The sequence below is a fragment of the Trichoderma evansii genome, assembly GCF_050947405.1.
Source record: "Trichoderma evansii strain SZMC 28006 chromosome Unknown GGI43scaffold_1, whole genome shotgun sequence".
In the NCBI taxonomy this organism is placed as follows: Eukaryota; Fungi; Ascomycota; class Sordariomycetes; order Hypocreales; family Hypocreaceae; genus Trichoderma; species Trichoderma evansii.
This window is the reverse complement of record NW_028145205.1, coordinates 75,304-87,871: the sequence shown is the minus strand read 5'-3', so window position 1 is coordinate 87,871 and position 12,568 is coordinate 75,304. Positions and strand designations below refer to the sequence as shown.

Genomic DNA, 12,568 nt, shown 5'->3' with positions numbered 1-12,568 from the left:
GGTACCGCAATGCTAATAGTGCTGAGGCACCTGCCTAAATGGCTTAATTATATACAGGCTAATCAATGTCATTAGCGGCACCAGTATCTGAAGCTTCCTATTCAAGCAGCTACAATAATCCTCATCTCTTTTACAATTTCGCGCAGAGTCTCTCAGGGGATCAAATAAAGTCAAATCACGTAACGCATGTGACCACTCCACTACTCACAGAGCAAGTCACAATGCTACAATCCCTCAATCTCCCCAGAGAAGTCACCTGCCAATTTTTCTAATATTGTGGGAGCTATGCTGGATCTATCGGCAATCGTCTAGCATTAATGAGCGGAAAATCGGAAAATGTTTCGTTTCAAGCTACAACCATACAGTCGGAGCACGAGACAAGCCATATGGACTATGTAACGTCTCCTTTCACTAGAATGATAAGCAATGTAATTTTTATTCTGCACTTTTTTCTATTTACGCGTTCCGCGTGAGCCCATATACATGTTTCAAGTGTAGGAACCAGGATTCGGCGCGTTAGGATATTGGAGATTAAATATCTCTGACTTTGTCTGCGGTTTTCCAGCAGTGAGGCTATCTGATCTATATCAAACAGGTCAATACAACCTGTGCTACAATCTTTCTATTAAGTAGCTGTTGAGTTTAATATTCGCTGTATATATATTTTTCTTATTGTATTTACCAATTACTCCACCACGCCAATATGCATTCGACAACTTTTTTTGCTAGTCTAGGACTCGCAGGCCTGGTTGCCAGCGCCCCTTCGGCCCCGCACAATGTTAAAGCTCGCCAAGCTTCTGGTGCCCAAAATGTCGTCTATTGGGGAGGCACTAACAATGAAAGCGACGACCTCTCTACCTATTGTACGCCTACTGCAGGCATTGACATCCTTGTTCTGTCTTTCTTGGACATTTACGGTGCAACTGGCAACATTCCAGCTGGTAATATTGGCAATTCTTGCTACGTTGGAACGAATGGCGCACCTCAACTATGCGATAATCTTGCTGCTTCAATAGCCAGCTGCCAGGCCGCTGGTATTAAAATTATCTTGTCTCTTGGAGGCGCAGCCGGCTCCTATTCTCTACAATCGCAGTCACAGGCTGTAGCTATCGGCCAGTATCTTTGGGAGGCTTACGGAAACTCTGGGAGCACTTCTGTCCAGCGGCCCTTTGGCAATGTCTTTGTCAATGGGTTTGACTTTGACCTTGAGCTGAACGCGGGCAGCCAATATTACCAATACCTGATATCAACCCTCCGTTCTAACTTTGCCAGTGACCCGAAAAATACATATTATATCACTGGAGCGCCCCAGTGCCCTCTCCCGTTGAGTCTTCCTCGAATTCGTAGTTAGATGTGTGATTCATGGCTTACTAACAACTCTGATGGAACATAGAGAACCAAATATGGGAGAGATTATAAGCGCCTCACAGTTCGACTATCTCTGGATTCAATTCTATAACAATAACGCTTATGGACCAGACCCATGTTCTCTTGGTCTGCCTGGCGATGCACCCTTCAATTACAACAACTGGACATCATTTATTGCTACTACCCCTTCAAAAAACGCAGTATGTGTATTTCGGCGGCTGATATTATCTATCTTAAATACCAATATTCTAACAATTTCTACCAGAAACTATTTATTGGAGTGCCTGCGAATACTTTGGCTGCTAATGGCAATTCAGGTGGTGCCGTTTACTATGCTTCGCCATCCCAGCTTGCGTCCATTGTCGCGAATACCAAATCTAGTCCAGATTTTGGAGGAATTATGATGTGGGATGCTGGGTACTCTGATGCTAACGTCAACAACGGATGTAACTACGCCCAGGAGGCCAAAAACATTCTCCTTACTGGCGCTCCCTGTGGCGGCTCGCCTCCGCCGCCGGTTAGCAGCAGCACCCCTACATCCACTGCAACCAAATCCGCTACTAGCACTTCATCAGCCTCGGGAACAGGCCCGACAGGAGGCGGCACAGTACCTCAGTGGGATCAGGTGAGTCACTAGAGGTCTTGGGGCTTATATATGATCCGGGGAACAGAGAGCTAATGTAGAAGTTTTACAGTGCGGCGGAGAGGGATACACGGGCCCAACGCAGTGCGTTTCTCCCTATAAATGCGTCGAATCAAGTCAATGGTGGTCGTCTTGCCAATAAAGCTATAATGAACTTAGCCCTCAAAAAGAATGCCGGGAAATGTTTGACACACAAGCAGCTTTACGTAAAAAAATCGCAAGACACTGTAGCCATAAAAAGATTAAAAATAAACAAAACTTAGGCACACTTTTTCTTGGCTATAGGCCGCCTACTTTTGTGAAGTGTATTGCTGGCTTTGCTGGCACGGGTGGAAATTCTTATAAACATGCCGGATAAAAAAGCTAAATTCTCTTTCTGTAACATAATTCGTTGGGTTCTGTCATTTTGGAAATCAGATCCAAGGGATGAGAGGAATAATCTTTAGTTGGAAAAAATCAAATCTATCCAGAGGCTGGAATATATAGCTCACGGCACAATGTTTTGCACGTATATACTCCACATGTCTGGATCATTATAAAGAGGTTACAAATTTAGCACTAGACTATTTGCTAGGCCTATACTTCGTATTATATTTTAGTAATACGGAGTACGGAGCCGTTAGATTTTTAAAAGTGGATTCAGTATTGTTCTGGAATTCTTTTTGGGCTATTAAAGAAGAACAAATGCGGGGTTTGTCTCTGAATTTTCACAACCCCCAAACATATTTACAGATAACCCTGCTGCATATATTTCAGAGCAACTATCTTGAATAGCCCTATTTGGATGATTAGAGAGTTCTCATTCTCCAGCATGGTGGAAAATTAAGCCAATTGTGTAGTGAGTCTCACCTACCTTACCACAGCAATTTCTGAAATGCAAGCTGATTATTAATGTCTGAGTAGAACAAATCTGGAATCTAGTACTACGCCATGTTACCTCCCCAAATTAATTCTACCTTCCATGTCCACAGTGGACAAAGTCACCTCAAATGGTCCAAGGTTATTGCGCCTGTATTAACTGTCGACTCGGAAGATGTCGTGACTTTTGATACTATCGATGGAAGCAATGGACAGGTAACTGTCGAGTCGACAGCTGAAGATATCTTAAAATTCAACTCAGAGCTGGCAAATCCCATTTTCGGCCCTGTATATGTGAGAGGCGCCGAGCCGGGAGATGTTCTTGAAGTTGAAGTATTGAAGCTCAAAACCGCCGACTGGGGTTGGACTGCAATTATACCTGGATTCGGGCTGCTTGCAGACCAATTTAAAGAGCCTCATCTTAAGATCTGGAAGCTTGATCCCGATGATTCAACCGCTATATTCAAAGATGGCATTCGCATCCCCACTCATCCGTTTCTTGGTGTCATGGGAGTCGCCCCCGGCGAAGGCGAATTCCCTACTATACCTCCGCTTGACACAGGAGGTAACATTGATACTCGACAAATTATTGAAGGCACTAAACTCTATCTACCGATCAAAGCACCTGGCGCTTTATTCAGCTGCGGAGATGGTCATGCTGCCCAAGGCGATGGAGAAGTTTGCGGAACCGCTATTGAGACTCCTATGCAAGTTACGTTACGTCTCTCCATTAAGAAGAACATGAAATGGGTGACATCTCCCAATTATTCAGCCTCATCGTCTGCGCTCACTCAGGCTGAAGACCAGGGATACTATGCCGTCCTCGGTGTTGATTCCGATTTACTGAAGGCTGCTCAAAAGGCTGTGCGTGGTATTATGGAATATATGATTCAAACAAGGAACTTGACTTACACAGAGGCATATATGCTTGCAAGTGTTTCTATTAGCCTTCGGGTGTCAGAAGTTGTTAATATCCCCAACTATACTGTTTCTGCCAGCGTACCATTGAATATCTTTATTCATAGTACTAATAACAATTGAAAATGTTTAAAGTTCCATAAGCGGCATTTTTTAAAAGAGAAATTAATAATATTCGCTTTATATGCTTGCCATTTATGACATATTTGTGTACTAAGTTTTTGATATTAAGTAACGCCGAGCTGCTAGTTTGTTATTTTAGTTCTGGCGCGGTACACCGGGGCATTAATGCACCGAATAGAGTCAAAGTTAAAGATTGGATTAGCCCTTCCAGCTATAGCTGAAAGGTCGACTCTTCATTTCCAGTTTTGTATGATTCACTGATGATTTTTTATCTGATTGTCATATGAAAAAATGGGCAAACCAAAGGCGCTGCTGCTTGGTGAAATTGAACAGTGGGTAACAAGTTGGAACTGCTTCTGCTTTGAGCTCAAGGACGCAGTGATGTGGATATGACTGACACTTCGTTCTAGCGCTAAAACCTCATGGGATAACCTCTCCGAAATCGCATACCTAGTTACTGCCAAGTCAAGAAATAGAACCGAATTTATCCAAGAATGCAAAAGTGGGAAGCTTGACGGCATTGTTGTCATTTGCGATCGGGCACCCTCAAGCCTCGCTACAACGGGCAAGTATGATGAAGAGCTGATTGACGCGCTGCCAAAGAGCTTAAGGTTCATATGTCACAATGGTGAGCTATCTTGTGACTTATCTGGAGCCGTTATGCAAAGCATGACTAATTTTTACCTTCATTACTGGCTATCCGTCAGGTGCTGGTTATGATAACATAGACATTTTAGCATGTACTAGGCGCTCGATTTCTGTATCGAACTGTCCAAATGTTGTTGATGATGCCACAGCAGATACGGCCATATTCCTCATTCTTGCCGCTCTCCGGGGCTTGAACAATGGTATTATGGCGATACGTAATGGTACATGGCTTGGAGTCGTACTGCCACCTCCTCTAGGCCGTGACCCTCAGGGCAAAGTTCTTGGGATCCTTGGACTAGGGGGCATTGGGCGGAATCTCAAGAAGAAAGCAGAGGTGTTTGGTATGACAGTTATCTACCATAACCGGAAGCAGTTGAATGCAAGGCAATCTGATGGTGCTGAGTATGTAAACTTCGACGAACTTCTAGCAAGAAGCGATGTATTGAGCTTAAACCTGCCATTAAATGTGAGTAAAACGATTTGACGATATGATATTTTGTTGGTAGCTTGGAGCTGATTAGCGACTCTCCCCCTCATAGTCAGAAACGTAGAATATCATTTCAACTGAAGAATTCGACAAAATGAAGAGAGGAGTTGTAATTGTTAATACTGCTAGAGGAGGTGTTATGGATGAAGACGCCCTTGTCAAGGCCATCGAGAGCGGCCAGGTATGGTCAGTGGGTTTAGACGTGTATCGGCAGGAGCCAAACATACATTCAGGACTAGTGTCCAACCCACATGTCTGTCTATTGCCTCATATGGGAACGTCCACACTTGAGGTTAGTGCTTCTAAATGCTCTCTGACTTGTAGTAAAAAACAAAAAAAAAAAAATGGATGCTAATACGGTATTGATTTGGCTAGACAAAAACCAGGATGGAAGAGTGGGCTTAGCAATGTGCGATCAGCTTTGCAGACAGGCAAACCAAACAGCGTGGTAGCTGAGCAAGTCCGTATAGCTTAAAATTTAAGCTATATGAGCGGTATGACATACATGAAGGAGGATTTATTTACCACTATATGTAATTACCAGCAAGATGAATGGCAGCTATTAGAATTGTAAATAAACTCATGATACGGAATTACTGGCTGTGGTGTCTGTATTATTAATCTAATTTAATCCAATGGCGACATGATAAATCTAAATTTTCTTCGCATAAAACGCCAGGATGGCAAAATGATTGTAATGATAACATCGCCTTGCTTTCAGTGCCGTTTGCACTTACAAGGTGAAAATGCGGGAAGGCATTGCTGAAGCGTATACTTTTATATTCACGGCCATTCACCCTCAATCTCTGGAACAAATGTACTGGTTAGCTCGCCAATTTCAAGCACTGGCATGTCGAGAAAGTCAAATTCTGGGACTTGGTGCCCTGCTAAGAGACCAAGGCGCTTTTGAAGCCCATAAGCAGTCCGCCGTGTATCGTTGAATATTTCTAGACCCGTCGGACCACCTGGATTATTCTTCGTGTCCTAAATCAACTGAATAAGGTTGGCGTAGCGCTGAGAACACGGCCAAATAATTGATAACTGGCGCAAGCTGCTAAGCAATGGCTCCAAGTCCGTTGGCATAGACCCGTACGTGTTTTCATGTCCCGTCGTCCAGAGTATTATCAGGCTCCTGACTGCTACCCAGACCACAAAGGCGAACATGGGCCCAAGTTGATACAACTCATGAGGTTGAACTGAAGATGCTAGAGATGCAATCTCTCTAACTGCCTGGCGACACCGGGCGCGAGCTGATGGTGATGGCCTTAGGTAGGGCGAAGATGTTGATGGGAATGCCGCCACTGTGTACATGCGAATGCTTATACTTATGCCATATATAAATTAGTATGTACAATTATGATTTCCCTCACGCAACGAAAACGCTGGGGAAGTAATAATCGTACAATTGGAAAGTAACGTGTACCATAATCCACATGGGATTGAAGTTAGCAGGTGGCTCTCGAACTTCATTGGAAAGATTCTCAAACCAGGTCGCAAGGTTAATGTCCAAACGCCGGAAGCTACTCTGCCATTCTTGACTGTGAGCAGGAAGCGAGTAGTTGACTGGCTGGATTAAAAGCTGGTTGGACCGATCCAGTAACGCCAGTAAGTCGATATAATGATGCCAGAGGTTCATACGGCGACTTCCATGATTTTGCTTGACTGGTCCTGTTGCTTGGAACCACTCAGGTGGTACTGCCTGACCCCATTCTTCGTCATCTACAGGATATGGTAGCCGGATACTCTTCGTGTCCGTGCCACCGGGCTGACCATGGGAGACGCTAGAAAGGCGGTCGATGCTGTATATTACCCAAAACAAGCATCGCCTTTCCTCTGTCTCGACGGCAGATGCATTCAATCCTTCGTCCGGATCCTCATTTCTTACCAATGGTGTATTTGTCTCGATACTCGCAGGAGAAGGGTTTTTCGATAAGTTCAAGTGCTTCGCGGCGGTGACAAGCATAGACATCACGTTCCAAGTACGTGGACCTTGGTCTTGACCAATTGAATCCACAGCCAGGAGGGTCAGGGCTTGAGTTGATGTTAGTGTACATGCGTCAATCGTCTTTAGTAATATATGCTCGCGAGACGCCTTGACATAGGTATCTCGTGTTTCCGGTGACGGTTCCGCTTTTCTCCAGAAACGAAAGGCAATGATGACGACGCCATGTAATAAAACCCGGCGCTCTGGTGCGTACATGTTTGCAACAAAGCTGGGTTTGAAGAATAGTGGTGCCCATGGGTAGATTAGCTCGAAAAATAACTCTACAAGCTCTTGTAAAATTTCGGGAGAAGGCAATCCGTTGCCCACGGCTCCTAGGCTATGGATGGCTTGAGTGGATGGTGGCTGTTCGATAATAGTATTCACTGGGCTCGAAGCAAATGAGTCCACCTCTTGCAGCTGCTGTGAGATTGGCCACAGCTGGGTGTGGTTGATAGCTTCAGCCTCTAAGATGCTGTTAGCCGCTTGTGGCAAAATATTAGCTGCAGTAGTATCCCTGCGAATGGGGCTTAAGATATCTTGAACTGAATGACTGGATTTTCCGATTACCAACGGAGCCGAAATTCCGTCTACAGCTCCGGGTATTGGCGAAGTAGACTTGGCAATGGGTTCGGCTCGTACGTAGTTCAGTACATCTAGGATAGATTGGTTTATCTTCTCCACATTATCTTCTAAGAGAGAAAGACGGTGCTCAATTGCCTTGCCGTATCCAGGGCGCAACCCAGGCTGTCCCTTCTCTCGATAAATACACGTAAGGCCTTTGATGGATCGTCAGTAATACGTTGGAAAGAGCAAGCGAAGAACAACTCTTAACCTTTTCGACGGCACGTACCGCACTGTGGACGACCACTGTCACATCTTGACTTCTTTAACTTACATATTTCGCAGCTGTAACAGACAACGTTAGAATTAAACAACACAGCAGAAGGTCAAACAAGAGAGACAGGCTGCACCTACGCTTTGGAGAGCATCCTAGGTCGCTTACTTGGCGGCTGCTCACCCGACGCAAAATTTACATCAGCCAACGTGTCGTGGTTCTAGTTTTAGCTACTCATAATGAAAATTCAGAGTCTGGTGTTCTCTGTTAAAAGAGATTTACAATCAGAAGAATTAATCCCATTTTGTGAAGCTGGGTACTATCAGCGGGATAGGTCCTAAGCCAAGATTTCCCCACGCCTCTCATCAATATCCTCTTACAAGTTTCTGGAGTAGCGCGGGTTAAGCAGGTCTAACTCTAACCGCTTCGTTGGCCTACAATTAGCCTGGCTCGGCGATGATGTGGAGAACGATCGGCTCTACGGCGCAATGATAAAACGTATCCTTCTTGCTTCTTTAGAGAAAGCCCACTAGAACCTATCATGCTGGGTGTGTCATGGGCTTGTGCTTGCTCATTTCCCTTTATTATTGGCATATGATACAGTAAATAGTAATGATTCAGTACAACACTTAGGCCAATCATGAATTATTACCTTGTAAGAATTCAACTTTGTTCTTTTGGTTACTGCGTGACAGAATTCGTGTAGACTATTTGTGCGACATTGGCCACTAGGAGCAAACAATGCCAAGCTGCAAAATTTTCGACTATAGAGTGGAGTGTGATAATGGTACGCCCGTAAATATAATCTTCAGTACGCCTTAACTCCCGCTAGCTTTAATAGCTTCTCGCTTTGTTTGGCTTTCTCCAGCGGCTCAGATCGGTCACGAGGGTCAGTAGTCCCATCTGGTAATTGCGCCTTCAAGTCACGCAGCTTAATGTTATCGTGTGGCCAGTGAGTTGTTGCTCCGTTGGCGTCAAAGATCTTCTGCTTCTCCGTAATGGCCTCCTTAGTAGCTAATGTCGCTGGTGCATAGGCTGCGTAGATAACAGTGCGGATGGTGTGGCTTTTTTCGGTTGGTTCACCACCCCAGTGGATAGTACGAGAATCCCAAAGTATTAAATCGCCAGGCTCAGCAATGACCCGACGCGGCTCAAGACCGTGGCCCCGGAACCAATCCATATCTTTATCGTTAAAGTAGCGATTGTCTCGCCACTCCCAAGACGCGGGGTCGGTCTTGGTATCAAAGAATTCTTCAACAAGTGTATGTGAACCAGGGATAACAACTAGTGAGCCATCCTCGGGACCTGCATGGCTCAGGTTAATGATTCCCTGCACGCAATGTATGCCTCTCTTTCGAGGAGCCTAGTCGACATATGGCCACGGGACACGCGCAATTTTCAGATTGAGGAGTGTGATGTTGAGAGAGTCAAACGAAGCAAGAAGCTCATCGGTTCCCCAGATCTTAGAAAATGCGTCCAAGACGCCCGGTTCCATACGGGCCTCCCACATGAAGCGTTCGTGAACTACTCCATAGTTTTCGTATGTATTCTTGTCTGTCTGAACTGGGAGCTGCGCCTTTCTCCACGTTGAAAGATCCTCAAAATCTAATGAAGTATCAAAAGATCTGAGCCACTCAAAAGCTTTTTGCTGATAGTAGCTCGCCCTCTCTAGGGGTACAGCACCTTTCACGACTGCATAGCCCTGAGAGACTAGTTCGTCTCGAAAGTCTTCGTATTGCCCTCTAATCTAAAAAGTATTTCTATTAAAATGCCATGAGCAATTATAAGATCCAAGGTGCCAGAGACTCACTTAAATGGGCTGAAAATTCGGACCGAAGCTGGGGATGTTGTGATGGTATGGGTGGCGCTCATCGTGTCTAGACTGATTTCACAAAATTATGAAGGATTTCCAGCAGATAAAGGCAGCTTCAGTATTGGTAATAATGTTCTAGCTTCGATATTCGATCCTTCGATATTTAATATATGTTCTCGCTGTCAATTTGCCACCTAAAAATATGCCTGGCTCGTGGATGGATTATCTTTCGTCGATTTGTCTACTAACTTCGCTCTTTCGTACGACGGTAGAGCATTATGCCGGCATTAGGGGTCTGTTGGCTAGCGTACGGTTCAAGAATGCGCCGGAGCCATCTGCAGAAGCGGGGGTTCGCTGTAGTACGCCGCAAGACGGAAAGCACCTCCTAGATACATGTATTGAGCTAATAGAGCATAGGCCTATGCCTGCAGCTCAGTCTAATACAGCAAACGAGCTAGGAATTTCAGCGCGAAGAGACCAATGCTAATAATCGCAAAGCGAATTATAAAAATTTAACTTTGTAGCCGAACGATACATTCTTGCCTAATTTCTTGATTTTAACGGCTTCACGTGCAAAGATGAAGATCCTTATCACAGGCGTTGCTGGCTTTATTGGACAGATTGTGTCCAAGGCCCTTCTGGATGATGAGTCTTACGAAGTTGTTCTGACAGATGTTATTGAGCCTTCCATTCCTCAGGGCGTCAAGTATCCCCGGAATGCTAAAGCCGTTCAGGCAGACCTCATTGACTCCCCCACCAGCGTTGTTACCAAGGATCTCGATGCTGCCATTCTCCTCCATGGCATAATGTCCTCGGCCGCAGAAACCGACTTCGAACTAGGCTATTGCGTCAATGTAGATACAACCCGTTCACTGCTCATCAACTTGGCAAAGATATGCCCTGGAGTTCGGGTGCTCTACGCCTCAAGCGAAGCCGTTTATGGCACCCCTGTTCCCAAACACAATGTCACCGAGAGGGACATTACTACGCCAGAGATGTCGTACGGTTGTCAAAAAATCATTTTTGAGACGTTTATCAATGACTACACTCGCCGTCGCATGATTAATGGCTTTTCTCTCCGTTTCCCAACAATTTCAGTGCGTCCCGGCGCACCTAGTCCAGCGATTTCCGCTTTCTTGTCAGGCATCATCCGAGAACCCTTGAACGGAGAAGAGTGCGTCGTACCGCTCAAGGATCGCACTTGGCGCCACTGGGTGTCTTCTCCTAAAACTTTAGTATGCAACATCCTGGTGGCACTCACTCTTTCATATGACGCTCTACCTCCTCATCGGAGGGCTATTAATATGCCAGGATTTGCAATCACAGTTCAGGATATGCTAGATGCTCTAGAGGAGGTGGGGGGCAGAGACAAATTAGCTTTCGTGCGAGAGGAAGACGTTCCAGCTCTCAGGTCTACATTGTATTCCTGGGCAGATGATTTTGACAACTCTCTCGCTTTACCGCTTGGTATGAAGTGTGATACGTCCTTTGTTCAATGAGTGAGGGATTATAAGGAGACATTAGGGAGACTCTAGAGGAGGTCAAGCTGCAGGAAGCGAACAGTAATTTTACGCATGTATCATGAGTAAGCAGTATTATATCATTGAATTGCAAAGAAGAGTTTTGGTAAATAACACTGTTTGGGAATACAGACATATCCCGTGTACTTCAGACATAGTTTCGTAGGCTACAATTTGGGTATCGAACACGGGTACAGATAATGATACATATGCCGCTTAACTGGAAAGATAAAATCCTGATAATAATAGATATGCAACCAAAGATTTTCACTAAGCATATTGAAGTTCAGAGAGGGGCTAGAATGAGATTCAACTCCAAATAGTAGCAATGTCGACGGCTAGTAGTCTTATAAGAGACGAAAATACAAAGTCATCTCATCCTAGGCCTTGCTTGCTGACTTCAGCCAGTCCATATGGTCCTCTATCACCTCCTGCATAGCTTTTGTCTGTTCATCCATCACTGTTGTTAGTAGTTTCTTTCCCGTCATCTTAGCTCCGACCTCCACGAAAGCTGCTGCCACCGGCCCGTTGATGTTGACTTTAGCCATGCCGTGTGCGATACACTTTGAGAGCAGCTCAGACTCGAAGTATTTCTCACGTGCCCCGTGTAATACTAGCCTTACGCGTGAGCCTACGCGGGCAGCAATGCGCTCAAGTCGTGGAAAATCGAGTTGTGGACCCTTGGACCCATATGCCCCATGAACGTTTCCAAAGGCTGGCGCAAGCCAATTAATGCCCAGTGCAACAAACTCTTCAGCTTGCTCTGGTGTCGTTAGGATCTCCTCTAGGTCTTCCGTATCTTGAATGCCGTCCTCAGTACCATTAATGCGACCCGGCTCGCACTCGGTGATGATCCCACGCGCATTGCAGTACTCAACAAGCTCTCTACTCAGACGCATGTTCTCCTCACGCTCGTAGTGGCTCATATCTACCATGATGCCATCAAAGTCACTAAGGTCAGCCGCTCGCCGGATGATATCAGGTTCTTGTGCATGATCCATATGCACGCCAATGGGCACGCTTGCGTTATCTGCAGCTTCGGCAGCTGCGTGTAAGAGCGATCCATCTGCATATTCTATTGACCACGGGAAGAGTTGAATGAGCGCAGGAGAGCGCTTTGCCTCAGCCGCACGTACTGCTGCCACCACAGCCTCAAGATTGTAACAACAGACTGCTGGGATGGCATAGCCACCTTCAAACGCAGCATCCACGATGGCTTTAGCGCGATTCAATTTTAACTTTTGCGCCATGTCACTCGACCCATTGGTTCTGTTTGTTTCATCAAGGGCCATTGTTTTCTGACTCGCAGGTAGAATGATATGAGCAAAGGATGGGAGGGTAGGAGAGATTGCTTTTAATAAAGAGATCTCA

At 45.4% G+C, this 12,568-nt stretch overlaps 7 protein-coding genes across 7 annotated transcripts; 4 read left to right on the top strand and 3 right to left on the bottom strand.

Moving 5' to 3' along the window:
• The first annotated feature begins 503 nt into the window (after positions 1 to 503).
• GGI43DRAFT_389235 (carbohydrate-binding module family 1 protein) lies at positions 504 to 2,502 on the top strand. The gene is made up of 4 exons (XM_083204161.1): positions 504 to 1,323; positions 1,394 to 1,568; positions 1,634 to 1,993; positions 2,064 to 2,502. Exons 1-4 carry the CDS (start codon positions 704 to 706, stop codon positions 2,151 to 2,153), a joined length of 1,245 nt encoding a protein of 414 aa, XP_083065640.1. The 5' UTR covers positions 504 to 703; the 3' UTR covers positions 2,154 to 2,502.
• Positions 2,503 to 2,736: 234 nt separating this feature from the next.
• On the top strand, positions 2,737 to 4,074 carry GGI43DRAFT_389234 (acetamidase/formamidase family protein). Its single transcript, XM_083204160.1, has 2 exons — positions 2,737 to 2,849; positions 2,915 to 4,074. The coding sequence occupies exon 2, from the start codon at positions 2,942 to 2,944 to the stop codon at positions 3,908 to 3,910; it is 969 nt and encodes a 322-aa protein (XP_083065639.1). The 5' UTR covers positions 2,737 to 2,849; positions 2,915 to 2,941; the 3' UTR covers positions 3,911 to 4,074.
• Positions 4,075 to 4,201: 127 nt separating this feature from the next.
• Positions 4,202 to 5,497, top strand: GGI43DRAFT_419605 (D-mandelate dehydrogenase-like dehydrogenase; the record flags this gene model as incomplete). Its single annotated transcript, XM_083207713.1, has 5 exons — positions 4,202 to 4,242; positions 4,321 to 4,538; positions 4,618 to 5,024; positions 5,110 to 5,368; positions 5,421 to 5,497. The coding sequence occupies 5 exons, from the start codon at positions 4,202 to 4,204 to the stop codon at positions 5,495 to 5,497; spliced, it is 1,002 nt and encodes a 333-aa protein (XP_083065638.1).
• A 770-nt stretch (positions 5,498 to 6,267) lies between these two features.
• GGI43DRAFT_426869 (fungal specific transcription factor domain-containing protein) lies at positions 6,268 to 8,167 on the bottom strand (the record flags this gene model as incomplete). The annotated part of the gene is made up of 5 exons (XM_083208734.1): positions 6,268 to 6,369; positions 6,469 to 7,076; positions 7,131 to 7,805; positions 8,033 to 8,084; positions 8,147 to 8,167. 5 exons carry the CDS (start codon positions 8,165 to 8,167, stop codon positions 6,268 to 6,270), a joined length of 1,458 nt encoding a protein of 485 aa, XP_083065637.1.
• A 505-nt stretch (positions 8,168 to 8,672) lies between these two features.
• On the bottom strand, positions 8,673 to 9,736 carry GGI43DRAFT_419603 (uncharacterized protein; the record flags this gene model as incomplete). The annotated part of the gene is made up of 3 exons (XM_083207712.1): positions 8,673 to 9,194; positions 9,237 to 9,606; positions 9,675 to 9,736. The coding sequence occupies 3 exons, from the start codon at positions 9,734 to 9,736 to the stop codon at positions 8,673 to 8,675; spliced, it is 954 nt and encodes a 317-aa protein (XP_083065636.1).
• A 375-nt stretch (positions 9,737 to 10,111) lies between these two features.
• Positions 10,112 to 11,434, top strand: GGI43DRAFT_389225 (nucleoside-diphosphate-sugar epimerase). The gene has a single exon (XM_083204159.1). The coding sequence runs from the start codon at positions 10,256 to 10,258 to the stop codon at positions 11,174 to 11,176; it is 921 nt and encodes a 306-aa protein (XP_083065635.1). The 5' UTR covers positions 10,112 to 10,255; the 3' UTR covers positions 11,177 to 11,434.
• A 143-nt stretch (positions 11,435 to 11,577) lies between these two features.
• Positions 11,578 to 12,489, bottom strand: GGI43DRAFT_419601 (ketose-bisphosphate aldolase; the record flags this gene model as incomplete). The annotated part of the gene is made up of 2 exons (XM_083207711.1): positions 11,578 to 11,778; positions 11,833 to 12,489. 2 exons carry the CDS (start codon positions 12,487 to 12,489, stop codon positions 11,578 to 11,580), a joined length of 858 nt encoding a protein of 285 aa, XP_083065634.1.
• Between the last annotated feature and the right edge of the window lie 79 nt (positions 12,490 to 12,568).